The 27,087-nt window shown below is 50.2% G+C and overlaps 1 protein-coding gene and 1 pseudogene across 1 annotated transcript; both read right to left on the bottom strand.

The window, feature by feature from the left end:
* Positions 1 to 26,728, bottom strand: LOC140467992 (Krueppel-like factor 1). Its single transcript, XM_072564116.1, has 3 exons — positions 26,395 to 26,728; positions 5,494 to 6,493; positions 1 to 206 (listed from the first exon to the last, which is right to left on the bottom strand). Exons 1-3 carry the CDS (start codon positions 26,479 to 26,481, stop codon positions 31 to 33), a joined length of 1,263 nt encoding a protein of 420 aa, XP_072420217.1. The 5' UTR covers positions 26,482 to 26,728; the 3' UTR covers positions 1 to 30.
* LOC140468249 (U6 spliceosomal RNA) lies at positions 1,566 to 1,666 on the bottom strand (annotated as a pseudogene).
* Positions 26,729 to 27,087: the final 359 nt, after the last annotated feature.

Below are 27,087 nucleotides of genomic sequence, written 5' to 3'. Positions count from 1 at the left end.
GGGGGGGGGTGTGGGGTTGGTTGGCGAGGGTCACATGTGCCTCTTCATGTGAAGAGCCAGGTGGTCCGACCTGGAGAACGCCCGCTCGCACAGATGGCACTGGAAGGGCCGGTGGCCGGTGTGCTTGCGGTAATGGCGGGTCAGTTCATCGGAACGAGCAAACTTCCAGCTGCAGCCTTCCCAGGTACAATGATACGGCTTCTCACCTGCAAGAAATGCACAAAGTCAGGTTTGATCAGTCAACGGCACGGCCATTCCCTGACGACAACAAAAACAGGCATCGAGAAGCTTGACCTCATCAGGACACACGCAAGAATGCCAAATTTGAAAGGGAGCAACAATTTACCCTCCATCAGAAACGGGCACTGATTGGTTCACCAATCTGTTTTGACCGGATGAGGTGTTGCTATGGAGATTGCACCCGGCAAGTACAGTCCTGTCCTGCGCTTTTGTTCAATTCAGAAATGTGCAGAGAAAAGAAAATATAGCCAGGAAATTTAGAATCTCCTCAGTTTAGGGGACTGACTCTGGGCTGGCTGGGCCAGCGCTGAAAATGTGTTGCTGGAAAAGCACAGCAGGTCAGGCAGCGTCCAAGGAGCAGGAGAATCGACGTTTTGGGCATAAGCCCTTCTTCAGGCTGGGCCAGAAACAAAATGTTTTAAAAATTCAGAAAGGTGCACTGGAGCGTGATGTTGAGATTGGACAGGACATTGGTGAGGCCTCTTCTGGAGTACTGGGTCCAGTTCAGGTCGCCCTGTTATAGGAAGGAGATGATTAAACCACAGAGGGTTCAGCAGAGATTTACCAGGAGGTTGCCGGGTATGGAGGTTTGAGTTATAAAGAAAGGTTGGTTAGGCTGGGACTCTATTCACTGGAACGCAGAAGGTTGTCCACCCCAGTCCAACACCAGTACCTCCAAATGATGGAATAGATAGAGGTAATGGTAGCTGTCTTTTCCCTAGGGTGGGGGACTAAGGGGCACATATTTGAGGTGAGAGGAGAGAGATTTTAAGGGGCAACATTTTACACAGAGGGTACAAAATAAACTTCCGGAAGAAGTTTGATTAGATTAGATTCCCTACAGTGTGGAAACAGGCCCTTCGGCCCCACAAGTCCACACCAACCCTCCGAAGAGCAACCCACCCAGACCCATTCCCCTAACTAATGCACCTAACACTATGGGCAATTTGGCAGGGCCAATCCACCCTGACCAGCACATCTTTGGACTGTGGGAGGAAACCAGAGCACCCGGAGGAAACCCACGCAGACACGGGGAGAACGTGCAAACTCCACACAGTCACCCAAGGCAGGAATCGAACCCGGGTCTCTGGCGCTGTGAGGCAGCAGTGCTAACCACTGAGCCACCGTTCCGCCTGCTAGATGGGGTACACTTACAATGTTTAAAAGACATTTAGATAAGTCCATGAACAGGAAAGGTTTGGAAGGATATGGGCCAGGGGCAGGAGGGTGGGACTAGTTTAGTTTGGGGATTATGGTCAGCGTGGACTGGTTAGACCGAAGGGTCTGTTTTTGTGCTGTATGACTTTATGACTTACGCTGCAAATGAATAAATGTTGCTTTTGGTAAGTGTGAGTTGGCCACATTGTGCAAGTGCCATGCTGATCTCTGTATCATTCCAGTTTGAGTATATGTGCTGCCAAAGCAAGTAAAAACCATTTCCAAGGATGTTGCCAGGGTTGCAGGGTTTGAGCTATAGGGAGAGGCTGGGGCTATTTTCGGAGGGGTGCCTTTATAGAAGGTTACAAAATCATGACAGGCATGGACAGGGTGATTAGCCAAGGTCGAACAGTGTGGTGCTGGAAAAGCACAGCAGGTCAGGCAGCATCCGAGGAGCAGGAGAGTCCACTTTGCGGGCATAGGCCCATCATCATCAGGAATGCCCGAAACGTCGATTCTCCTGCTCCTCGGATGCTGCCTGACCTGCTGTGCTTTTCCAGCAACACATTTTCAGCTCTGATCCCCAGCATCTGCAGTACCCACTTTCTCCTGAATAACCAAGGTCTTTTCCCTGGGGTGTGGGAGTCCAACATTAGAGGGCATAGGTTTAGGGTGAGAGGGGAAAGATATAAAAGGGACCTAAGGGGCAACTTTTTCACACAGAGGTACGTGTATGGAATGAGCTGCCAGAGGAAGTGGTGGAGGCTGGTACAGTTACAACATTTAAATGGCATCTGGATGGGTATATGAACAGGAAGGGTTTGAGAGATATGGGCCAGGTGCTAAAAGAATCGCATTTCCATAGCGCCTTGCACGACCCCAGCACATCCCACACTCCTTGACATTCAATGAATCATTCCTGTGGAGCTTAAACATAGGAAACACCGCGGTCGATTTGTACATAGCAAGCTCCCACAATCAGAAACGTGGGAATGACCGGATTTTAGTAATAATGTGGGAATTGCTACCTGTGGTGTACTGTGTGGAGTGCCCAGTCCTGGCGTGGGATTAGCAAACCCACAACTACTGCCCTTTAGACCAGACGATACCAATCTAGAGCTGCCCAAAAGTCCCCTGTTCTACCCTCCACAAGCCACCTGTATCCTGACACACACCCCATCCAGCTCCCCGCTGCCTCCAAGCCTTATCCGCCTCCCGGACAATTCAAACCTCAATACCGGTCCCAGTTTTCAATTCCCTCCAAAGACCACAGCTCTCCCGACCTCTGTATTCACCTCCAGCACCATTCCTCGGAGCTCCATTGGAGTGTGACCCTGTGGCAGTCACCAATGTCCTGAGCAGGGGAGCCGCTAACAAGGCGACCCCTGAGATCAGGGCACTGAGCTAATGTAAAGGATCGATTATGGAGCCCTTACGGAGTTACGGGAAGTTAGAAATCATTCCCTTCAACAGTCCTGTCCTCTTCCCACTCCAGATCTAATTTTACTCCCTCTGCCACTGGTAGTCTTACCTCAACAGCCAAGGCCCTGCACTCTTGTATTTATCCTGGAGACTCCTCAATTTCCCTTTCACCTCCACAAAGCCTACCCTCTTTCACTTTTGGTCAGCTCTCAAACATTGCCCCATGGTCAAAATCCCAGCAGATAACAGGGAGGTTCAGCAACAACAGAGAAACTGAACATTATTCAACGGAAAATGACTCCAGAAAACTGCAGGATGCTGGGATTTGGCAGTCCTTGTGCGTAAATCACAAAAAGCTAAACATCCAGGTTTACAGCAAGTGGACAAGGCCAAAGGGATAAGTTGGTTTTTATTAAAAAGGGGAGTAGAGATTTCAGGAGGAATTGCTAAAACCACAGCTAGAACACTGTATTCAGGTTTACACCTCTTTTGTTAGGGAAAGTGGATGTCATTGGAAGGCAGTCTACAGAAGGTTATCCTAGATATGGAGGGACTGTCTTATGAGGAGAGGTTGAGTAGGTTGGGCCTGTACTCATTGGTGTTTGTTGAAACAAAGATCCTCGGAGAGCTCACTGGGTGCACGTGGAGGAGTTGTTTCCCCTGGTGGGAGAGTTTAGGATCTGAGGGTGTCATCTCAGAACGAGGGGTCACCCATTGGTGACAGGGATGAAGAGGAATTTCTTCTGTCAGAAAGGAGCGAGTCTGGGGAATTCTTTACTGCAAAAGGACTGTCGAGGCTGAGGTAATTACATATATCCAAGGCTGAAACAGATGGACCTTAAATCGGTGAAGGAATCACGGGTTATGGAGAAGTTGAGAATTATCAGATCAGCCGTGAATGGCTGAGGAGACTCAATGGGCTGAAGGGCCCATTGCTGTTCCTCTGTTTGATGGTCTTTGTTGTAAAATGACCCTGTGAAGCACTTTGAGAGGATGGAGTGCACTGAAGCTCCTATACAAATGTAAGTGGTTGTTGTTGCATGTAGATGTATCCCAGACAGCTCTCTGTTAACCAGGGAGGCGGGTGGGGGGGGGGGTGGGGGGGGGGGGGGGTGGTGAGGTGGGGTGGAGGGGGGGGTGGGGGGGAGGGGGGGGCAGGGGTCATGTAAAATAAATCAGGTCACCAATCCATCCTCAACCCATCCCCTATATTTTTATTTTATTCATTTGTGGTGTGTGGGGACCATCGGCTGGGCCCAGCATTTATTGCCCCGTCCCTAGTTGCCCCTTGAGGAGGTGAGGGGGGAGCCGCCATCTTGAACCGATGCTGTCCACCCGCTGTGGGTTGACCCACAATGCCCTTGGGGAGGGAATTCCAGGATTTTGACCCAGCGACAGTGAAGGAACGGCAAAATACTTCCAAATCAGGATGGCGAGTGGCTCAGAGGGGAACAGGGGCAGGGGTGGGGCTGGTGTTCCCCTGTATCTGCTGCCCCTGTCCTTCTGGGTGGGAAGCGATCGTGGGTTTGGACACGGCAGTCAGTGACCCTCCATTAGGGAGGAGAGACAGTGGGAGGGCACTACCCCTTCCCTGCTTGGGACATGGAGGCCCACAAAGCTGAACACCAATCAGACCTTCCCGCTTTCATTCTGACCCCTTGGCGCTGTGCGTGTTTGCAGGTCCACACTCAACCTGTTGGCCACACCTTCCTTGACCATCAAGTGCTGGAGTGGGACTGGAATCCAGAGCTTCTAACTCGGAGGCAGGGACACTACCCACTGCTGCCCACAAGAGCCCTGCTCAGTGTTATTTCCCCAAGTCAGGCTGAATCATAGATATTTTGGACATGGCTGTGGAGCAGGCAGGACTTGAGCCCACGCCCTTCCAGTCCAGGGAGCATGGATACTGACACTGTGCCACAAGAGGGCGCTCCCTTCCACTCAGTGGAAAGAGGAAAGCACATTGGAAGAACCTGGTTCCAGCGTGTCAGGTTAGCCCAGTCAGTGTCACTCTGAATAGCAGGAGGTTGGGTGTTCAAGACCACCCACTGACCTCTAGAGGTCAGAGGACATGCTGACTCCCCACTGCACCATCAGAGGAATGGCCTTTCAGAGTAGACACTGAAAGATGGGGACAAACGTGGGTCAGCCCCAATGGGGGGGGGTGGAAACAGATATCCTCCGACGGCACCTTCCAAAACCCACGACCACTTCCCACCCGGAAGGACAAGGGCAACAGATGCAGAGGAACACCGTCCCTGTTCCCCTCCGAGCCACTCCCAACCCTGGCTTGGAAATATAATCGCCGTTCCTTCACTGGGTCAAAATCCTGGAATTCCCTGTCCCCAAGTGCATTGTGGGTCAACCCACAGCAGGTGGGTTCAAGATGGCAGCTCACCTGCCACATTCTCAAGGGGCAACTCAAGGTGGGCTGGTCTCGCCAGCGATGCCCACATCTGGTGAACAAACTTTTTAATTTAAAAATAATAGAACAAGTGTTTTAGATCAGCTGGAGGCTCCTGTCAGTGTTCCCTCACTAATACTGACTGAACCGACCTAGCGCCCGCTTCCAATGAGTGGGCGCGGGGCTAGGTCTAACTTAGCCGCCACGTTGCCGAGCACAACCTCACACTGGCACTCTGCCCCCACCCCCGTCCCGCCGCGGTGGGTTACCTGTGTGGGTACGGAGGTGCGCCTTCAGGTGGGAGCTCTTGGTGTAGATCTTGCCGCAGCCAGGGTAGTCGCAGGTGTGGCTGGTGGCACGCTTCCGAGACCACACCCTCCGGCCCCGCTTCACCTTCGCCTCCTCTGGTGCGGGTGGCACCATTGCCAACATCGAGGAGGGGGAGGAGGGAGGAAGTGGCGGCAGGACTGTGCCCTGCGCGGCATGGGCAGCCTTGAAGTCAGAGGTGTAGAAGTGGACCTGTCCCTGATACTGGTGGGCAGGCGGCTGGCGCGGGTAGTATGATGGGTACCGGGACAGCACCTGGTAGCTGAGGGACAGCGGCTGTTGGAGCTGGCAATACCGATAGCGCTGGGCCATCTGTAACTGGGCGAGCTGCTGACCGCGGCCTTGCAATCTCAGATCTGCCGGGCGGTGGTCCATCTGGGCAGGAGGGTAGTACAGGTGGCCCAGGGGGTTTGGCACGTGACCCGTCGGCATCAGAACAGGCTTGTCGCTGGGCAGGGGATCGGCCGGGGGAGCGGCCATGGCAACCGGCTTCTGGAACCCCGCCAGCCCGTGCGGCTGATCGACCGGCTTATCCATCGCCGGGGCTGGTGCAATGCGCTCGATGCCCCCCAGGTTGGTGTAGATCTTGCTGCGGGGGTCAGCGCAGGCGGCCGGATTGGCCAGGCGGCTGGACTGGACGTCGGGGGACAGGAGTTCAGCCACCAGGCTGGTCCGTGGGGTCTCTGGGCCGCGCCAGTCCGCTTCATTCTCAGACTCCCGCCTGGCCTTGCCGTCGGCCAAGGGGTAGCCTGCTGTGGCAGTGCCAGTCTCCACACCGGTCAGGTCTGACAGGAAGAGGTCCAGGTCCAGGTAGGAGCCAAAGTCGTCATCCTCCTCGCGTTTGATCTGGTCGGGAGCGAGCAGTGAACTGGCCCTCTCCTCCGTCGAGCTCTTGCCCATCGCTGAGTCCACCTTCGCTGAGCCGCTGTCTACCTCCCACCACTGAGGAAACAAAACCAGCAGGAAGTCAGAGGCCTCAGGCCTAGGCCTTTCCCAGGCCCTCCCTAACTCCCCTCACCTCGCCCGCCCAAACCAGCCCCAGAAAGGCCCCCTCCCCGCAGTTGGCTCGCCTTCCGCCCAGAGCTCTCCAGGGAGCTGAAGCCTCCGTCCTGGTCAGGACTCCCTACTCAGGCACTCCACAGCGGACAGGCCCGGCACGGTCTTCCAAACCTCTCGCTCCTTCCGGACACCCGAGCACGGGCAGTGCTTCCCGTAGGAAAGCCACAACATTCTGGGAAATGAACCTGGAGTGGCGAGGAGGGAGTGGGGGGTGAGGGGGGCAGAGAATCCCCTCGCCTCAACGTCAGGCAGAGGGCTGGCCTCGTGGGGAAGTGGAGGGACTCGGTCAAGGTGTGCGACTCCAATTGACCTCCCCATCCTGACTCCAGCTCCTCCATTTTCAGGAGGCCCAGGATCAAACAGAAACTCAGCGGGTTCACAGACTCCCAGGGCAGTGGTTGAGCCATGGGTGTACGTACAGATGACAGTGGGTTTCAGAGCCTCTTTCGTTACTTAAAAAAGGGGCCACTGATAAATTACAGCCTGCCCATGCAGACCCCACACTCCTGTTCCTCGGACACCCAAGGGCGGAGGGAGTCAAAAACCGTGGCACTGGAAAAGCACGGCCGGTCAGGCAGCATCCGAGGAGCAGGAGAGTCAACGTTTCGAGCACAAGCTCTTTGTCAGGAATGTGAGGTCGCAGGGAGGCAAGTAAATTGAAGGCCTCCCTCCAGCCACCGCTCCCAGCTGTGGCCCAGGATGCTCCTGTCAGGGTCATGCGAGTGGGCCACAGACGGGGCCTGAGGCCTACCTCTCTCTCTGAAGGGGTGACCTCGGACAGGGAGTACCCAGGCTTTCTGTTGGCATATGCCTGCCTGCCATCCACACCCAGTGGGCACCGCCGGGGGCTGGAGGGCATCATCAACGCGCGCAAAACAATTTGAATTCGTCAGTTTTCGATTTGTGGCATCGTGTCCCCCCAGAGGCTAACGTTTCGGTCATTTTTCAAATTAAAAATAACAGTAAAAGGAGGTTTGACGCCAGCAATCTATCCCTGGGTCGTACCCAGTGTCCAATATGATAATGCCCATCCTTGAGTCCAGTTCTAACTGGCCACTTGCACTTCTCACACTCCAACTGACACCCTTAGCCCACTTTGCCTTCAGATTCATCACTGGCATGTGGCAATCACAGGTATGTTGAAATATAGCAAAACAAAAAGTTACTATTCACTTTTCCCACTAAAACTATCTTTCAGAAAGCTGATATAATCTCTGTTATTGTGAGTCACACAAAATCCAGGCGGATTCCTTTCTTCCCAACTTTGTTCCCCGTAATAAAAAAAATTTATTACTAGTTCAGGCAGAGTTCACTACCTTACACACAACCTCAGCAGGTCTTTACATACACTCCAATAATGTCAAATATCCCTCGCATTTGGATAAGCTGCAAACTGTGAAGTTCAAGAGACTTGAGCAGAGCCCTCAGTTGCTGAGAGTGAGGTGCAGAGCTTTTCCCCTGAGACAACACTGTCTACACAGAGTCCACAGTGAGAGTGGCCAGGCGTGTGGGTTCCACGGGGTTAGATCAATGACACTGATACAGCTGACTGCTTGACACAAAACACACACAGACACACAGACCCACACACGCACACAAATACCTCACACACACAGACATACTGACACACAGACACACAGACCCACACACGCACACAGACACACAGATTCACACACAGACCCACTCACACACAGATACAGACCCACTGACACACACCCACAGACCCACCCCCACACACACAGACAGAGAGACCCACACCCACACACAGACCCACACCCAGACCCACACCAACAACTGGTGTCCTTCCTATCGGAAATACGTTATGAAACTTGAAAGGGTTCAGAAAAGATTTACAAGGATGTTGCCAGGGTTGGAGGATTTGAGCTACAGGGAGAGGCTGAACAGGCTGGGGCTGTTTTCCCTGGAACGTCAGAGGCTGAGGGGTGACCTTATAGAGATTTATAAAATCATGAGGGGCACGGATAGGGTAAATAGACAAGGTCTTTTCCCTGGGGTGGGGGAGTCCAGAACTAGAGGGCATAGGTTTAAGGTGAGAGGGGAAAGATATAAAAGGGACCTAAGGGGCAACGTTTTCACGCAGAGGGTGGTACGTGTATGGAATGAGCTGCCAGAGGAAGTGGTGGAGGCTGGTACAATTACAACATTTAAAAGGCATCTGGATGGGTATATGAATAGGAAGGGTTTGGAGGGATATGGGCCGGGTGCTGGCAGGTGGGACTAGATTGGGTTGGGATATCTGGTTGGCATGGACGGGTTGGACCGAAGGGTCTGTTTCCATGCTATGCATCTCTATGACTCTCTCTCAGCCAATTCATTGGTCTTTTAAGCTATCACGTATTTTATAGTCTTTATCCCGATCCATAGGCTGGGATCGGAAACTAGAAATGCAGGGCACAGCTGAGGGAATGCTGCAGTGTTGCAGGTGCCTTTGGATGAGACTTTAAACCCTCAGTGAGACCACCCCACCCCACCCCCTTCCCATTCCACCACCCCATCCAACTCCTTCTAACATCTCGAATGGATTTGAACATGTGCCCAACACCCAGCCCTCCTCCTCCCCCAGAAAGGGGACCATGCAAGCTCTCCCCTCCTCCCAGTGACTCCCCCCACCCCTCCATTGCAAGGAGATAGCATCTGGCCATGGTCACCTTGCTGGACTGGGATCTTGCTGTGTACCGGATGGTAGTCATGCTTCCTGTGACCAATATGGAAGCTTCCCGCTGTAAGAGGACCCCCATTGGCCCCTGGGTGGGGGGGGGGGGGTGGAGAGTGGAAGGTTAACCCATTCTCAGGCCGAGGGTGGGGGCAGGGGAGGTGGGCGAACAGTGAGACATCCTCCCTCAGCTTTGCCACGCCATGCCCAAAAGGGTCGGGAAAGGCTCCATATGAATGCAGGCCTGTGTCATCTCTCCCCTCACCTTTGCCGTATGTTCGAGCAAGCCTCCCACTCCTCACTTTCCAAGGGGGTGAACTCTCAGAGTCGCTGACCGGGCTGCGGGGGTGGGGGAGTCAAACCCAGTGAAATCGCCCTTCACCCCCCCCCATCCCCACATAAAATCAATAACATCCTTCCCAGACCCTCCCTCCCCAACGTCTGGTGTGTGGGATCCCCCATTCCAGTTGGGAAGCTGCTACACAGAGTCCTGTCATGCTCCCTCTACCTCCGTTGGGAAAGCCTCCCAGCCTGAGAAGGGAGAAGGGGCCTGGCCTAAGTGAAGCATTCGGAGCGTGCTCTCCCTCCGAAACGTGTCATCGCACGAGCTTTACTTGCTCCGCTGTGGGCGTGTCACACTGTCAGCGGCTCCTGCTCAGACTCGCCCCAGGATCGGACGTGCGCCCCCACCAGGGAGGTTCTGCTCTCGGGTCCACACAGACAAGGGGTGCATGGCAAAGGTGAGGGTGGGCACTCTGGGCAGAAGCCATGCCAACAGGCTTTAACGGGACAGGGAGCAGTCAACACCACCTATTCCCCTCACTGCCCCCTCGCCCAGTTCCATTAGATCCCACCTCCCTGGTGAAGTCCACACTGATGCCCTGGGGTTGAAGGCTTCCGAGGTGGAAGATGAGGCGTTCTTCCTCCAGGCGTCGGGTGGTTAGGGTTTGGCGATGGAGGAGGCCCAGGACCTGCTTGTCCTTGGACATTAGCTCCAGGTGATCTGGAACACTCCACTTCAGTGTATAACCCAGACCCACACTGCCCATGTCAGAGTGTTGCAGTGCTGCACTGTCAGGGGCACTGTCTATTCACTGGGTTATAAAAGGGACTCTCCCTCCCCCCTCCTCCCCCCCCCAATTTGCGCTGCCCAGGATTTACTCCTAACCCGACAACCTCCAGTCAGCAGTCGGTCAATCATGTCACTCTGATGCCACTACTGCGGGGAGCTTCCTGTGTGTAAATGCACAGCCAGGGTTTCTATAACAGTGATACCATTTCAAACACACCTGCCTATGTGCCCGTGTTTAAACAATGTCTGAGGACATCATCTCACCATACAGGGTCTGGAAAACACAGAGAGGAGGAAAGCGACAGCGAGAGAGAGAGAGAGAGAGAGAAAAACTGACAGAAAGACAGAGAGAGAGACAGACAGAGAGACAGAGAGAGAGAGAGAGAGAGACAGAGAGAGAGAGAGAAAAACTGACAGAAAGACAGAGAGAGAGACAGACAGAGAGACAGAGAGAGAGAGAGAGAGACAGAGAGAGAGAAAAACTGACAGAAAGACAGAGAGAGAGACAGACAGAGAAAGACAGACAGAGAGAGAGAGACAGAGAGAGAGAGAGAGACAGAGAGAGAGAGAGAGAGAGACAGAGAGAGAGAGAGAGAGAGAGAGAGACAGAGATACAGAGAAAGTCAAACAGAGAGAGAAAGACAGAGAGACAAAGAGAGAGAGAGAGAGAGACACAGACAGACAGAGAGACAGAGACAGAGATACAGAGAGAGAAAGACAGAGAGAGATGCAGAGAGAGAGAGACAGAGATGCGGAGAGAGACAGAGAGAGAGAGAGATAGAGAGACAGAGAGAGAGAGAGAAAGTCAAACAGAGAAAAAGACAGACAGAGACAAACAGAGAGAGAGACAGAGAAAGACAGAGAGACAGACAGAGACACATAGAGAGAAAGTAAAACAGAGAAAGTGAAAGGGAGAGAAAGCATGAAAGAGAGAGAGAGATGTGTTCTGAGGAGTCCTGTGTCTAACAGGTGGAAGGTGTGTCAACCTGGCTCTTTCTGCAGTTACTTCACATTGACCGGAATCAGTCACTACTGACCCCACAAGGCATTTACTGGAATTACACCACCCTGCACTGACTCGGAGACATGTGAGGGGTACAAACCCCTTCCTCCAATAAAAGGATATTGACAGTGACAAACTCTAGGGCACAGAACACAGAAATGCAGACCAAAGGGGGCAGCGGAAGGGGAAAGATGGGAACTTGCATTTATATAGCAACTTCCATCACCACGGGACGTCTCAAAGCACTTTGCAGTCAATAAGCAGCTTTGGAAGTGTGGTCACTGTCATAACCTGGCGAATCCGTTTATACACAGCAAGCTCCCACTGCCACGAGGTGATAATGACCAGAAAGGCTGACTTTGGGGTGTTGATTGAGGGATTAGTGTGGCCCAGGACACTGCCCTTTGTACATTAGATCACAGCATCTTTTACCTTCAGGCTGGTAGTTCTGACCAGAGAGATGACACCTTTAACTGAGAAGACAAGGCTGCAAGCTTGCCGCGTCAGAGAGATGTTACTTTTGAAAACGGGTCACTGGACCCAAAACATCAACTCGGTTTCTCTCTCTCCACAGAGGCTGCCAACACCTCGTGAAACCTCCCAGCTGAGATGTTACTGCTGAGGTCTCACCCACTCAAGTTAGTCGGCGATGTTTAACAAATGAATTAGATAGTGGTGTTTAATCAGTTAAGTGTGTACGTCCCATCAGTTGGTTAGACCCTTCTATGGTACTTCAGAGCCTGGAAAGCATTATCAATCTCAAAAATGGCATTTTGATTTGAAGTCAGAGTCATACAGCAGGGAAACAGACCTTTCAGTCCAACCCGTCCATGCCGACCAGATATCCTAACCTAATCTAGTCCCATTTTGGAGGGTCAGTGTGGACTTGTTGGGCTGAAGGGCCTGTTTCCACACTCTAGGGAACCTAACCTAATCTAATCATCTGCCAGCACCCGGCCCATATCCCTCCAAACCCTTCCTATTCATGTACCCATCCAGATGCCTTTTAAATGCTGTAATTGTACCAGCCTCCACCACTTCCTCTGGCAGCTCGTTCTGTACAAGCACCACCGCCGCGTGAACAAGTTGCCCCTTCGGTCCCTTTTGTATCTTTTCCCCTCTCGCCCTAAACCTATACCCTCTAGTTCTGGACTCCTCCACCCCAGGGGGGTCTATTTACCCTCTGCATGCCCCCCATGATTATATAAACCTCTGTAAGGTCACCCCCTCAGCCTCCAACGCTCCAGGGAAAACAGCCCCAGCCTGTTCAGGAGCAGAACCAGAAATTGCTGGAAAAGCTCGGCAGGTCTGGCAGCATCTGTGGGAGAGAAATCAGAGTTAACTTGAGGAAGCGTCACTCGAGCTGAAGCATTAACTCTGATTTCTCTCCCCACTTCGGCTGCCAGACCTGCTGAGCTTTCCCAGCAATCTCTGTTTATACTTCTGATTTACAGCATCCAGGTTTTTTTTCCCCCCAGATTCAGCCTCTCCCTCTATAGCTTAAACACTCGGCACCATCCTTATAAATTCATTCAGAACCCTTTCTGGAATTCTGCTCACTTAAATTCTGGATGTGCAAAGACACCCTTTAATATGATCTGTTCTAGTTTAAGTTTGATTGAACTAATTTAGGAGGTTTAAAAGGGTTGGTCGTTCTGTTGTAGGAACTGGGAACAACTTTGAAGGAGTGATTACAGCGTTCACTGTGAACATTGTCAGCGATGACTCAAACTAGCTCTCGCTCCTTCTACCTGACAGGTTAGACAGCATTGTATTCATATATTGAGCAACCTCAGCTCATTATGTAGTCTGTTTGCTGACATTCATCAGAAACAGGATGTAGAAGAGGAAATATTTGAAACAAGGAGCCGCAGTTTGACTCCAGCCCTACTGCTGATCCTGTGCACAGCAGAACATTAATGTACAGGAGTTGGGATGTTATGTTGAGGTTGTACAGGACAGTGGTGAGTCCTGTTCTGGAGTACTGTGTCCAGTTCTGGTCACCCTGTTATAGGGAGGATTTTATTAAGCTGGAGAGGGTTCAGAAGAGATTTATCAGGATGTTGCCGGGAATGGAGAGTTTGAGCTATAAAGGAGAGGCTGGATAGACTGGGACTTTTTTTTTAACGGGAGTGTTGGAGGTTGACGAGTGACCTTATAGAGGTTTATAAAATAGTGAGGGGTATAGACAGAGTTAATGGTAGTTGTCTTTTACCCCGAATGGGGCTTTTCAAGACGAGGAGGCATATTGTTAAGGTGAGAGGAGAGAGATTTGAAAAAGACACGAGGGGCATTTTGTTTACACATCGGGTGGTTTGCGTGTGGAATGAACGTCCTGAGGAAGTGAGGGATGTGGGTACGGTAACGACATTTAGATGGATACATGAATAGGAAAGGTTTGGAGGGATATGGGCCAGGAGCAGGCAAGTGGGACTGGTTTAATTTGGGGATTATGCTCAGCATAGGCCGAAGGGTCTGTCTCTGTGCGGTCTGGAATCTACACAGTAAAGTTCATTCAGATTCCGAGACCCTCTGACAACTGCACATGTGTGCAGACCGAAACAAAAATCTCAAAGAATTTGAAAGTGTGAAACTAAAGCCAGGGGCGGCTGGGAGTAGGTAACAGTCCGCACCAGAGAGAGCAGCAATCCCATTCCCACACAACATTCAATACTGACATTGGACTGTGTTAGCGCTGCATTGTGGGAAGGTGCACATTTCTGATGGAGGACAGATAGTGCCCTGTCTGATATTTATCCCATAACCAACATCATTCAGGCAGATAGTGTACACACTATCACATCGCAGCTTGTTGTGCATGAACCAACTGCGGCATTTCTGAATTTATCACCACCTCGAAAAGAGTGCTTTGGGGGGGATGTTGTGAAAGGTGCTATATAAATGCAACTCTTTTCTACTAGTGAACCGCAGCCCTCCATCTCACTGATTCAGTACCAGCTGCTCCAGGGAAATCTAGCCTGGTCCCGCCAACATTCCGTGTGGGAGAATAAGGAGAAAGGTGGGTCAGTTAACCGGCCAAGTGTGGCCCTGAGGAAGGGCCGAGAGAGTTAATGCATCAGCAGACTGAAGCACACCGCTTCACAAATGCTGTCCTCAGCACTGAATGACTTTGTTATCTTGTTAACCCCAGCAGCACCCCCTAGCTCCACCCCACCCCACTCCCCCTGGGTGTCAGCACAGCTGGGTCAACGCTGCCCAGAGACAGATTCACAAGGTCAGTTTGCAAAAGTTTCTCCTCAGCTTCTCCAGCCCCTGGGTTCAGCTCAGGAATGTAGGAGGCAGGCCCGGCCATTAAAATGGACACTCGGATGCTGTTTGCTTAGGGGCAGCTTTCACACAGGGGGTCTGGAGGCCATACTGTGTTCTGCTAGCTCACTGTCCACCAAGCTCCACCAAGCACTCAGTTCACCCCCTTTATGTTAAGTAGATGGGGCAAGGCACCGTGCTGGAAAAGCAGGGTCATGAACACAGAACAATACAGCGCAGAACAGGCCCTTTCGGCCCTCTATGTTGCGCCGACCTGTGAACTAACCTGAGCCCATTCCCCTACACTATCCCATCATCATCCATGTGCTTATCCAAGGATTGTTTAAATCTCCCTAATGTGGCCGAGTTACCTACATCGGCAGGCAGGGCATTCCACACCCTTACCACTCTCTGAGAAAAGAACCTGCCTCCGACATCTGTCTGAAATCTATCACCCCTCAATTTGCAGCTATGCCCCCTCCATACAAGCTGACATCATCATCCTCAGAAAAAAGACTTTCACTGTCTCCCTATCTAATCCTCTGATCATCTTGTATGTCTCTATCAAATCCCCTCTTAGCCTTCTTCTTTCCAATGAGAACAGACCCAAGTCCCTCAGCCTTTCCTCATAAGACCTTCCCTCCAGACCAGGCAGCATCCTGGTAAATCTCCTCTGCACCTTTTCCAATGCTTCCACATCCTTCCCGAAATATGGCGACCAGGGACTATACACAATAGAAAGATACTTGAGTCAACTCAAGAGCCTGTGAGACAATGTCCCCACCAACGTGGCTGAGAAAAGGAGAAAAGTTTGCCTATGGCAGGTTTTTATTTTGGGATTCTCTCACCCAGACTATTCATTCATTGAACATATTCCAGGTTGATATCATTAAACAGAACAAAGGGAGTAAAGTGAGACACTGGAATGAAGGAAGAAGACCTGGCTTTGAGACAAGGAAACTGGTTCAGCTCTGTTCCCATTTCTATATATTTTATGCAAATCAGAGTGAAAGAGCCATAGCAGGGGGAAGTTAATCCAACTGACTGACAGTGAAGGTTCATCTTTTGGACAGTGAGAGCAAGAGAGAGTGGGTCCTGGATTTGAGACAGTCGGGGTGCAGCTATGTGCTGTTCCTGCCCACGTGTGGCCCTCTGTACCCCACCTTCCATACCAACTGGGGAGTCTGGCACTCTTGTGACCCACTGTAGACCCAGGCTGACCATGAGGTACATACAAACATTACTGTGACACACAGAAACTCATACAAACACACACCCATGTGCAGAAAACGATTGGCTCATAGATGGTTACAAATACACACAAACACACAGCCTCACCTCTATATGAAGTACAAATATTAGGAGGGAGATTATAACTAGATACAGCACTCCATTTATAATCAACAGACTGAGCTCTACAACATTTCTGCATACAATATAGGACATGCATGATAGGGGCGTGCCTCTACATACAAGATTTAGCATTCGCTATACATTCCAGGTAGAACACTCCCATGCACAATATAGAAACTGTGCAATATATTATGGATATAATGATCCAATCCAATGTACAAACTTTACCATGTGAAGATATAAAATCCAGTATACTGTATATAACATTTGATACATTATAGATATAGCACATCACGTATAACACACAGTCCGTGAGAGGGGAGAGATTGAAAAAAGACATGGGGGCGAATCTTTTACACGGAGGGTGGCTCGCGTGTGGAATGAACTTCCTGAGGAAGTGGTGGACTGGGAGTACAAATTACAACATTTAAAAGGCATTTGGAGAAGGACATGAATAGGAAAGGTTTGGATAAGGGACAGGGCAGGCAGGTGGGTCTAGTCTAGTTTGGGATTACATTGGCCTGTTTTGTGTGTTGGTTTTTGCTGCTGCTTACCTATCTATACTTATCTGTGCTCCTTAACTCTGCAATCTGCCTGTATTGCTCACAAGACAAAGCTTTTCACTGGGCCTCGGTACACGGGACAATCAATTCAATTCAATTATGGTCGGCATGGATTGGTTGGACCAAAAGGTTCTGTTTCCATGCTGTACGAGTCTATGTCTGTGGCTCCACGACTCTATGCAGTATAATTCCCAAAGTACAATCTATAGAATACCCATGGGTATTGCCTCTCTAACACTCTTGTGGTCCAGAGACAGCACTGCCGTGAGAGCTACAGGTTAGCTACAAGCCAGGATGGTGCATGGGCTGAAGGGAGTTGAACTTAACTTCCAATGTCAATGTCAAAATCCCTTGGGGAGTTGCAGTATATGAAACACAGTGTTGTCACCATGTATCGGTGGTGGAGGGAGTGAATGTTTAAGGCCGTGGATGGGTAAAAGTGTGCCGCTTTACCCTGGACGGTGCTGAACTTACTGACAGAGCTAGACCTATCCTGGGCAAGAGGGGAATATTTCGTCACATTCCTGATTTGTGTCTTGCAGATGGTGGACAGACTATGGAGAGGCAGCAGGGCGAAAGGGAGGACTGCAGACGCTGGAGATCAGAGTCGAGAGTGCGGCCCTGGAAAAGCACAGCAGGTCAGGCAGCATCCAAGGAGCGGGAGAATCAACATTTCGGGTAAAAGCCCTTCATCAGGAAGGCATATGGGAGGCAGCAGCTGAATTACTCAGCGCAGGAGTCACCACCTCTGACCTGCCCTTGTAGCTGCAGTATTTATAAAGCTGACCCAGTTCAGTTTCACGGCAGTCATAAGCCTCCTGATGAAGGGCTTATGCCCGAAACGTCGATTCTCCTGCTCCTCAGATGCTGCCTGACCTGCTGCGCTTTTCCAGCACCACACACTCTCGACTCTGATCTGCAGCCCTCACCTTCTCTAGTGGTAAGTTCGAGAATGACGATCACGTGCGATTCAGCAATGGTCATGCCGTTGAATGTCACAGAGCGATGGTTTGATTCTCCCCTGTCGGGGGATGGTCGTTGACTGGCATTCGTGTGGCACACATGTCGTCTGCCACTTAACAGCCCAAACCTGAATATCGCCCAGGTCAGGTGTTGCAGTTCAACAGTTCAGAGAGAACTGTCAGTTTCAAGTTGTAAATCTAATTGGGTGTGGGGGATGTTTTGGCTGGTGATGCTCTCTCTCCTTTTCATTTTAACCTGGGATGATTAGCGGGAACAGCTGGAGTGAGGTGGGAATGGGTTGGAGAGAGGGAATGAAATGAACAGAGAGAATTAAGAGTTCAGGATTGTGTCCTGAGCAGATGATCTTGTTAAAGTTAATGGGCCAGAGTGGGTTCTGGGTGACACTGGAACCACATACCCCATCATGTGTATATTTCACAACTGAAACAAAAACTTACCATCCATTTTATTTTTGTATATTGAAAAGGGATGGAGGATGAGATTTAAAAATTTCACTTCCATTAATTCTGATTGAATGATGTTTGATTGTTGTTTTGAGGGTGAAGGATTATGATTTATGGGGGGGTGTGGGGAGGTGAGCAAAGTCTCTGTTTAGAATTACTCAATGACAGTTCAATTAAACATGTTCTTAATACCTTGTGCAACTCCTCTCAAACCTCATCCAGCCCTCCAACACTTCCACTCCACAGCCTGACTCACCACCCCCCCCCCCCCCCCCCCCCCCCCTCAGCCAACGGGTTCTGGCCCACTTCCAGAGCCCAACATGTCACCAGTCCACCATTTGCAATCTCCTTTTCAGCAGCACTGGGATTGAACGCCCCCCCCCCCCCCGGGGACCCCTCCCTCGAGCTCTCATGGTGGGGGGCACAGAGTTTTATCGGCCAGGTGCCGTTCCCGACAGAGACATTCCAATCCTGCTCCCTCGTTTCCCTGCACGATTCCGACCCGGGAGCTCCAAGCCCCGAAAAGGACCCCACGGGAGACACATGCAATTCCGCGAGGGAAGATTTTTTTTGGCTAATCGCTGCTCCAGCTCTCGGGAGGGTTACAGAGGTCCCTCCAGCTCGGACAATGAGGCTCTGAATCACAGCGTAAAACATTCCCGCCCAAATACACTGCCATTCACAAACACATGGATGAGAACGGAATAGTGTAGGTTAGATGGGCTTCCGATTGGTTCCACATGTCGATGCAACAGAGGGCCGAAGGGCCTGTACTGCACTGGAATGTTCTATGGGGACCCCAAAGGTGCCATACAATGACATTGAAGCTTCCACACTATAGAGAATCTAATCTCTGCGCTTGTAAATAGCACAATTTACATTAGTTTCACTTCATTTGTGGGGACATCACAATGACTTATTTAAGAACAGTTTATAATCAAAGATCCAAATGTCTTGGCGTGGTTCATTGTGGGCACCCGGTGATGGTCACAGGGGGGGTTAAACACATTTACTTCAAATGTGAGACAAACACTGGGGAAACTCAGCCACCAAAGACAGAGGAACACTTCCAGCCTTCCTCAGGATTCTGTTTCTCTCAAATATTGCTGGATAATGGGGCGGCCCAGTGGCCCAGTGGTTAGCATCACTGCCTCCCAGTGCCAGGGGACCCTGGTTTGACCCCAGCCTTGGGCGACTGTCCGTGTGAAGTTTGTACATTCTCCCCGTGTCTGGGTGGGTTTGCTCGGGTTTCCTCCCACCATCCAAAGATGTGCAGGTCGGGTGAATTGGCCACGCTAAATTACCCCATAGTGTACAGGGATCTGCAGGTTAGGGTGAATTGGCCATGCTAAATTACCCCATAGTGCCCAGGGATGTGTAGGTTAGGTGCATTAGTCAGGGGAAATGTAGGGGAATGGGTCTGGGTGGTTTACTCTTTTTGGAGGGTTGGTGTGGACTTGTTGGGCTGAATGGCCTGTTTCCATACTTTGGGGATTCTAGGCACTTGTATTAATGCCAATTGTCACTGTTTAGACAGCAGGTCAGATTCAGTAAGATGTCGATGTACAGTTTCCCTCACACTCGCCCCCACAAATCTAAATGTTGCCTGCACCTAAACTGCCCAGTGGAACTGCAGCGATGGAACACCCAGTCCAGCTGAGTGGATATTGTCAGCCCCCAACATGGCACAGAGGGATTGAGCAGCTGACAGTATATGGATCGGAAGCAGCTTGTGGAAATCCCATCTCACCGCTGCTAATGTGGGAGGTGTCGGGCGTGCAGACGTGGGTGGAGCTGGCTCTTTGATTCCCATTGGCAGCGAGAAGCCATAGTGGAAGGTTTAGCAGGAGGGTGCTCATCCCCTCTCACCCTTCTCTCTTCACCAGTGACTCATGTCTTTGGGATGTGGCTGATCAGGCAGTACCAGCTTTTGATGCCAAGTAAGGTTGGGCATCTGAAGGCGGTCATGGACCAACCCCTTGACTCGCAGAAGTCCGTGTCAAGTCACACCTTCCATAGTGGCACATAGTGAGAAAATATAGGGCACTGGGTCAACACAAGGAAGGAAGGATTGTCAAATTTGTCCAAGTCAGGGCATTTGAGAGACAAGCAATATTTATTTCAAGATAGTTTCACATTAATGCAACTGTCTTTATCACCACTGACGTCAGCATCAAATGGTTAGCTCAGTTGGCTGGACAGCTGGCTCTTAATGTAGAGTGATGCCAACAGTGTGGACTCAATTCCCACACCAGCTGATGTTACCACCTTCTCAGCCTCTCCCTTTGCCCGAGGTGCGGTGACCCTTGAGTTAATCCAGTACTAACTGCTTCATTCTAACGAGAGCATAGCCACATGGGTCTGGTAGGATTACAACAGCCTTCTATATATATATATATATATATGTGTGTGCATGTATATAATCCCAAACATACATATAATCAAACAGGCTTAAATTTATATTTGCGCAGCACTGCACAATTAATTAAATACTTCTGAAGGGCCAGCATTGTTTTAACACTGGAATAACCACAGCAAATTCACACAAAGATCTCCTAAGCAGCAAATTCATAAAACCCATACAATCTGTCCCAGTGGAATTGGTCAAGGGAAAAGTATGGCCAGAACATTGGGAAGAGCTGTTCCTCAAAATAGTGACCCTGGGCTCTCTCTCACATTTAAGCTGAGCTGATAGTTGGGGATTTGGCTTAAGATTCAGCTGAAAGACAGTACTACCTGCTTCTGATGCACAAATCTAATCTTTCAATTCAAAACAAAAAAGTCTTGTGTCAAAGATCCCATTTTGAAGTGTTAAAAGAGACTGACATTGATGGCTGGCTTGTTCCAAACTGATGTCGACAGAGAGAGAACGAGTTAACATTAAGAGTCATCTGAACTCGAAACGACAGCTTGCTCTCTGTCCATGGATTCTGCCTGGTCCGCTAGCACTTTGTTCTCAGAGGTTAATTAGTCTTAGCTTACAGGACGTTACAGACAATGCCTTAATCGATAAATCTTGCTGATACTCAAACAAATTCTGCCTCCAATTTACACATGACCATACATTGGGTTGGCTGAGATCGAAACAACTACCATAAACCTTCTCAGGTCTTTGGTCCCTTTAAGAGACTTTGTAAAAACCTCTTTAAACATGTTCTTGGTGACAACCAGTTCCCATTCCATCTTAATATCGCTAAATTACACTTGGAAGCCCTGAGAGTGTTTTACAACATTAAAAGGCACTTTTTAAATGCAGGGCGACACCCTTGCAACTCACTAGCTGTCAGCACCTCCTCAAGGGGTAACTAGCGTTGAGTAAAGCATAGCCTTCCCACCTCACGAAGGATTGATCAGAGAACAAAATAACTTGGTTCCTAATTGTTATGAAGCAGAGGAAATGAAATGAATGAAAGCCCAAATTTTAAAAACAAAGCAAGTGAATGCTAAAAGCTGGTTAGTGGGCCTATCCAAGAGCCCTTAGTAACCTCCAAACAAATCCTGGAATTTCTGTAGTTAAATATACAAAATGAACTTGGAAAAGCACAGTGGTCTATTCACATCAAGGAAAACAGTTTAACCTGCATCTCAGGTGGAGACCTTTCATCAGGTACTTGGCTAACGGAAAGTGACTGATAAATGAACTTGAGCTGACAATTCAATGATATGCAGGTTAGGGTGGATTGGCCATGTTAAATTACCCATAGTGCTCAGGGATGTGCAGATTAGGGTGGATTGGCCATGCCAAATTTCCCATAGTGCTCAGGGATGTGCAGGTTAGGGTGGATTGGCCATGCCAAATTACCCATAGTGCTCAGGGATGTGCAGGTTAGGGTGGATTGGCCATGCTAAATTGCCCATAGCGCTCAGGGGTGTGCAGGTTAGGATGGATTGTCCATGCTAAATTACCCATAGTGCCCATGGATGTGTAGGTCAGGATGAATTGGCCATGCTAAATTACCCATAGTGCCCAGGGATATGTAGGTTAGATGCATTGGTCAGGGATAAATATAGGATAATAGGGTCGGGGAATGGGTCTGGGTGGGCTACTCTTCGGAGGGTCGCTGTGGACTTGTTGGGCTGAAGCACCTGTTTCCACACTGTAGGGATTCTATGATAAAAAGGCTATAGATTTGCACAGGCCTGCTCTATCTAACAAGCACCTTACAATGGCAATTAGGAATGTACAATAAATGCTGGCCATGCAAGCATGATAAAAAAAATAGTACTATTGTTAAACAGAGCAGACAGCAAGAATAAACAACTTGTATATATGAAGCATCTTTTATACTAATGACTGTTATTGAACATAGCTTAATACTGAACAACATAAAGAGACATTAAGACAGCTAGCCAATAGCTTGCTCAGTGTGGTACATTCAGAGGGGTGAAGAGCCAGCGATGTTTAGGGAAAGTCTGTTAGTGTTCAGACAGCTGAAGGCACAGCCACCCCTGAACGAGAGCGACTGAACTGAAGAATCCAGAAATGACGAAGATTTTAAATCGGAGGGTGATAGCGGTTGAAAAGGTTCAGAAAAGATTTACAAGGATGTTGCCAGGGTTGGACGATTTGAGCTACAGGGAGAGACTGAACAGGCTGAGGCTGTTTTCCCTGGAGCGTTGGGGGCTGAGGGGCGACCTTATAGAGGTTTACAAAATTATGGAGAGGACAAATAGACAAAGTTTTTTCCCTGGGGAGGAGGGAGTCCAGAACTAGAGGGCATAGGTTTAGGGTGAGAGGGGAAAGATATGAGAGACGTAAGGGGCAACTGTTTCACACAGAGGGTGGTATGTGTATGGAATGAGCTGCCAGAAGAAGTGGTGGAGACTGGTACAATTGCAGCATTTAAAAGTCACGATTTGGAGATACCGGTGTTGGACTGGGGTGTACAAAGTTAAAATTCACACAACACCAGGTTATAGTCCAACCTGTTGGACACTAACCTGGTGTTGTGTGATTTTTAACCTTTAAAAGGCATTTGGATGGGTATATGAATAGGAAGGGTTTGGAGGGATATGGGCTAAGTGCTGGCAGGTGGGACTAGATTGCGTTGGGATATCTGGTCGGCATGGACAGGTTGGACCGAAGGGTCTGTTTCCATGCTGTACGTCTCTATGATTCTATGACCCTGTGCTTTTTAACGCAAAACTTTGAAAAACAAGGAACCAATGTTAATGAGCAAGTATGGGGGGGGTTGGGGAAGGATGCTGTTAGTTCCTTCCCTTCTGAAGTAGATCTTCAACACCACACGTTTCCCCCACCCCCTGCCACCCAAACTCACGCAATACAAACCTCCCCAGCAACCACTTCATCTGATATCTCCTGGGATGTGGTCACTGAGCTCCCACCAATGGAAAACTTGTTTGCTGTTGTAGATTAGATTCCCTACAGTATGGAAACAGATCCTTCGGCCCAACAGATCCACACCAACCCCCCGAAGAGTAACCCACCCCCCCTACCCTATATTTACCACCTAACACTACGGGTAATTTAGCACGGCCAATTCACCTGCACATCTTTGTGACTGTGGGAGGAATCCGGAGCAAACCCACGCCGACACGGGGAGAATGTGCAAACTCCACACAGACAGTCGCCCGAGGCTGGGATCGAACCCGGGTCCCTGGCGCTGTGAAGCAGCAGTGCTAACCACTGAGCCACCAGAGATTCCAGTCTTAACCCCTTGTGCCAAGAGTCTACCTTGAGCTGTGCGGGGCAGATTAAGTGAATTTAAACATAAAAACAAGTGCACTCCTCACTCTGTGGTCACCGGAAGGGAAGGGAAAATCTTCCCAGAAATGTTTTTGAATCCTGCGGGTGGTATTCTCTGATTTTCCTTTGGTTGGTAGGACCACAGAGAGTACCCTCCTCAAATTCCGATATCCCCCGCGAGTTCCCATCGTCTCAATTTCACCTCCTGACGAAGTGAAAGGTCACACACGACACCAGGTTAAAGCCCAACAGGCTTTGGGTGTTGTGCAATTTTTAAATTTTGTCCACCCCAGTCCAACTGCCAGCACTTCCACATCATCACCTCCTGAAGAGGAGGCCCTCTTTACAATGAGGAAGCCTTGCACAAAATTCGCACTCATTCCACAGAACATTTGAATGCCTTTCTGAGAGAGATTAAATCCCTCTCTCGGGTCCATTTGAGATGGTAGTTTGTCTTTCTAATGCCACTTCAGTGCACAAAAGGAGTCACACAAATCCAAGTTGTTGTTGTTGTACACCGTTGGTTTGGCAGGAGGCCTCCGAGGCAGAATGTAGAATGTTCTAGAACCTTTCCAGAAAAGATAATCCAGGCTAGCACACCAGGTGCAGGTACTGAGGGAGTGCAGCACTGTCAGAGGTGACACCTCTCACAGGAAATGATGTCCTTCCTGCCTCTCAGGTAAATGTAGAACTTGCTATGGCATGAGTTCAGGCCAACATTTATCCCTCAACCAGCATCACTGAGCTATACTGTGACTATGATTACTTCAACGCTGGTTGGGAGAGTTGGCCACATTGAAAATGGTCACCGTCACTCCTCCCAACTTGTCAGAAGTGACTGACTTCAACTGGTCAAGAGGAGAAATCCCAAAGTCATGGAATCATACAGAAAGAAGAGGCCCTTCAAGTCTGCACCAATCGCACTTTCCAGCTCTTTTCAGGGCTGTTCTCTTCAGATCCTCCAGCCAGATTCCTGCTGCTAGCGATCGCTGGAGATTACTGGAATCACTGAGAGGAGCCTTCGGATTCAAGGGAAATCAGCATCCAGGACACAGGGACGGCCACGCTGAGTGACCTCTCAGACAGGACCCTGGGCAATGCAGTACCAAGGGAGTGCAGCATTGGCAGGGTTACCCTTGCTGGAGAGATGTTAAACCGAGCTCCTGTGGTCATAGAGGCGTACAGCATGGAAACAGACCCTTCGGTCCAACTCATCCATGCCGACCAGATATCCAAACCCAATCTAGTCCCACTTGTCAGCACCCGGCCCATATCCCTCCAAACCCTTCCTATTCATATACCCATCCAGATGCCTTTTAAATGTTGCAATTGTACCAGCCTCCACCACTTCCTCTGGCAGCTCATTCCATACACGTACCACCCTCTGTGTGAAAAAGTTGCCCCTTAGGTCTCTTTTATATCTTTCCCCTCTCACCCTAAACCTATCCCCTCTAGTTCTGGACGCCCCGATCCCAAGGAAAAGACCTTGTCTATTTATCCTATCCATGCCCCTCATAATTTTGTAAACCTCTATAAGGTCACCCCTCAGCCTCCAACGCTCCAGGGAAAACAGCCCCAGCCTGTTCAGCCTCTCCCTGTAGCTCAAACCCTCCAACCCTGGCAACATCCTTGTAAATCTTTTCTGAACCCTTTTACGTTTCACAACATCCTTCTGATAAGAAGGAGACCAGAATTGCACACAATATTTGTTTTGGGGGGGGGGGGGGGAGGGTGTTACATTAAATATCCCACCACAGCTATACAATAATTTGTAGACTATTGTTGCAATGACTCTGCCCCCCTCCAGCACCCCCCCCCCCCCAACCCAACCATTACAGCTACCCCCAGGTAGGGGAGGGGTTGGGGAAATCCCTGAGCAAATCACACTGTGAGAGGGTCCTCACCCACAAACAGAGGGTTTAGCACTCATAGTGCCACTCTCACCCACTCAGAGGTCATACCCACCACCCCTCCACCTCCCCCCTCAAAGATGGTTACCCCCAAATCCTACCTTTGCAGGAAACCTTGCCTAGCATCCCCCCCCCCCCATCCCCTCTTACCCTGCACCCCATTCTCCTCCCACCCAGGTTCCCTCAGACAACGCCCCCCCCCCCCAAGAGAAAAGCAGGGACCCCTGGGTGTCTGTGGGATCTTGCTGTGCGCAGAATGTCAACTGCATTTGCTCCCGCAGCGGGGAACCTGTGCCGTTTGGACAAGTTTCAACCTCTCTCTCTCTCTCCACAATCCCTGTAAAATGCAAAACTGAAATCCTCCTAAAAGCAAAATTACTGATGCAAAACACACTGTGACTTTCCCAAGTTGCCTCCCAGCTCATTCCTCACTCTTGACTGTGGGGTGACTTTTCCCCACCCTTCCCCAAACCCAGTTGAATATTGACACACACACCCACCCACACCCTTCCCCAGACCCTTTAATTCTCAGAGAATTCAAACCCCACCCCAGATCTCCCATGGAGATTCCCCAGACCCTCCCATTCCCCTTTACACCTTGGATTTGTTTTAAAATCGCAATTGGCACTAAATTCCCCAGATGACACGGAAAGCCAGCCTCCAACAGTGTGGGATTAGCCGGCTGGCACACTCACTGTCCCCCTCCAGAGCACCCCCTCCCAGACCAGGCAAATCAGACCACACTGAGGGACACGGTGAGTCTCCTCACAGAAGGTGGGGGGGAAAGAGGCGAAGCGACTCGTTTTACCTTGAGGATGGCGTTCTGTTTCTCCTGGAAGTTGCTGCAAGTGGAGAAGGAGCTGATCGAGGGCAGGACAGCATCTGCTAGAGCCATTGCTGACCAGCTCTAGTCCACCTTCCCAGTCACTGGGAGCCTGAACAACTTCAGTCTCTCTCTCTCTGTGTGTCTGTCTGTCTGTGGGTGTGTGCTGTCTCCCTGCTCACTCGCCTTCTGCAAAAACAAAACCTCTCTCGCTCTGTTTCTCTCCCCCCCCCCATCCCGTGTGTAAACGGGGAAGAGCTAGCCTAATCCCTCCGATTAATATTCATCCACCTGATTTAAATACATGTTTAATTTTACTGACGCGCAGGGCGGTGCCTGTCCTGACAACTCCTTTTGCTTTGAAAAGTTGAATTAACTTTCTGAGTCTGCCAAACTTTTCACAGTGGCCCCAGTCCCCCCCCCCCCCCCCCCCCCCCCACGGCCCTGCTTCCTTCCATTTACAATCCTCCTTGCTTCATGGGTTTCACTGGCTCGGTCCAGGTGTGTAAATGGTTATCAGATTCAAGTTCCTGTTCATTGGCATCAAACATTGGTCTGGGCTCATGGATATTCGCATTAACATCACAGCACTGTGTTAAAAACAGTACCTCCCTGGGCAGTGCAGTGCTCCCTCAAGTACAGCACTGGGACTGTTATAGGTCAGAGGCAGCACTGCTT

This window comes from Chiloscyllium punctatum, chromosome 46 (genome assembly GCF_047496795.1).
Source record: "Chiloscyllium punctatum isolate Juve2018m chromosome 46, sChiPun1.3, whole genome shotgun sequence".
Classification (NCBI taxonomy): Eukaryota; Metazoa; Chordata; class Chondrichthyes; order Orectolobiformes; family Hemiscylliidae; genus Chiloscyllium; species Chiloscyllium punctatum.
Note: the sequence above shows the minus strand (reverse complement) of the source record. Positions and strands in the feature narration are given on the sequence as shown.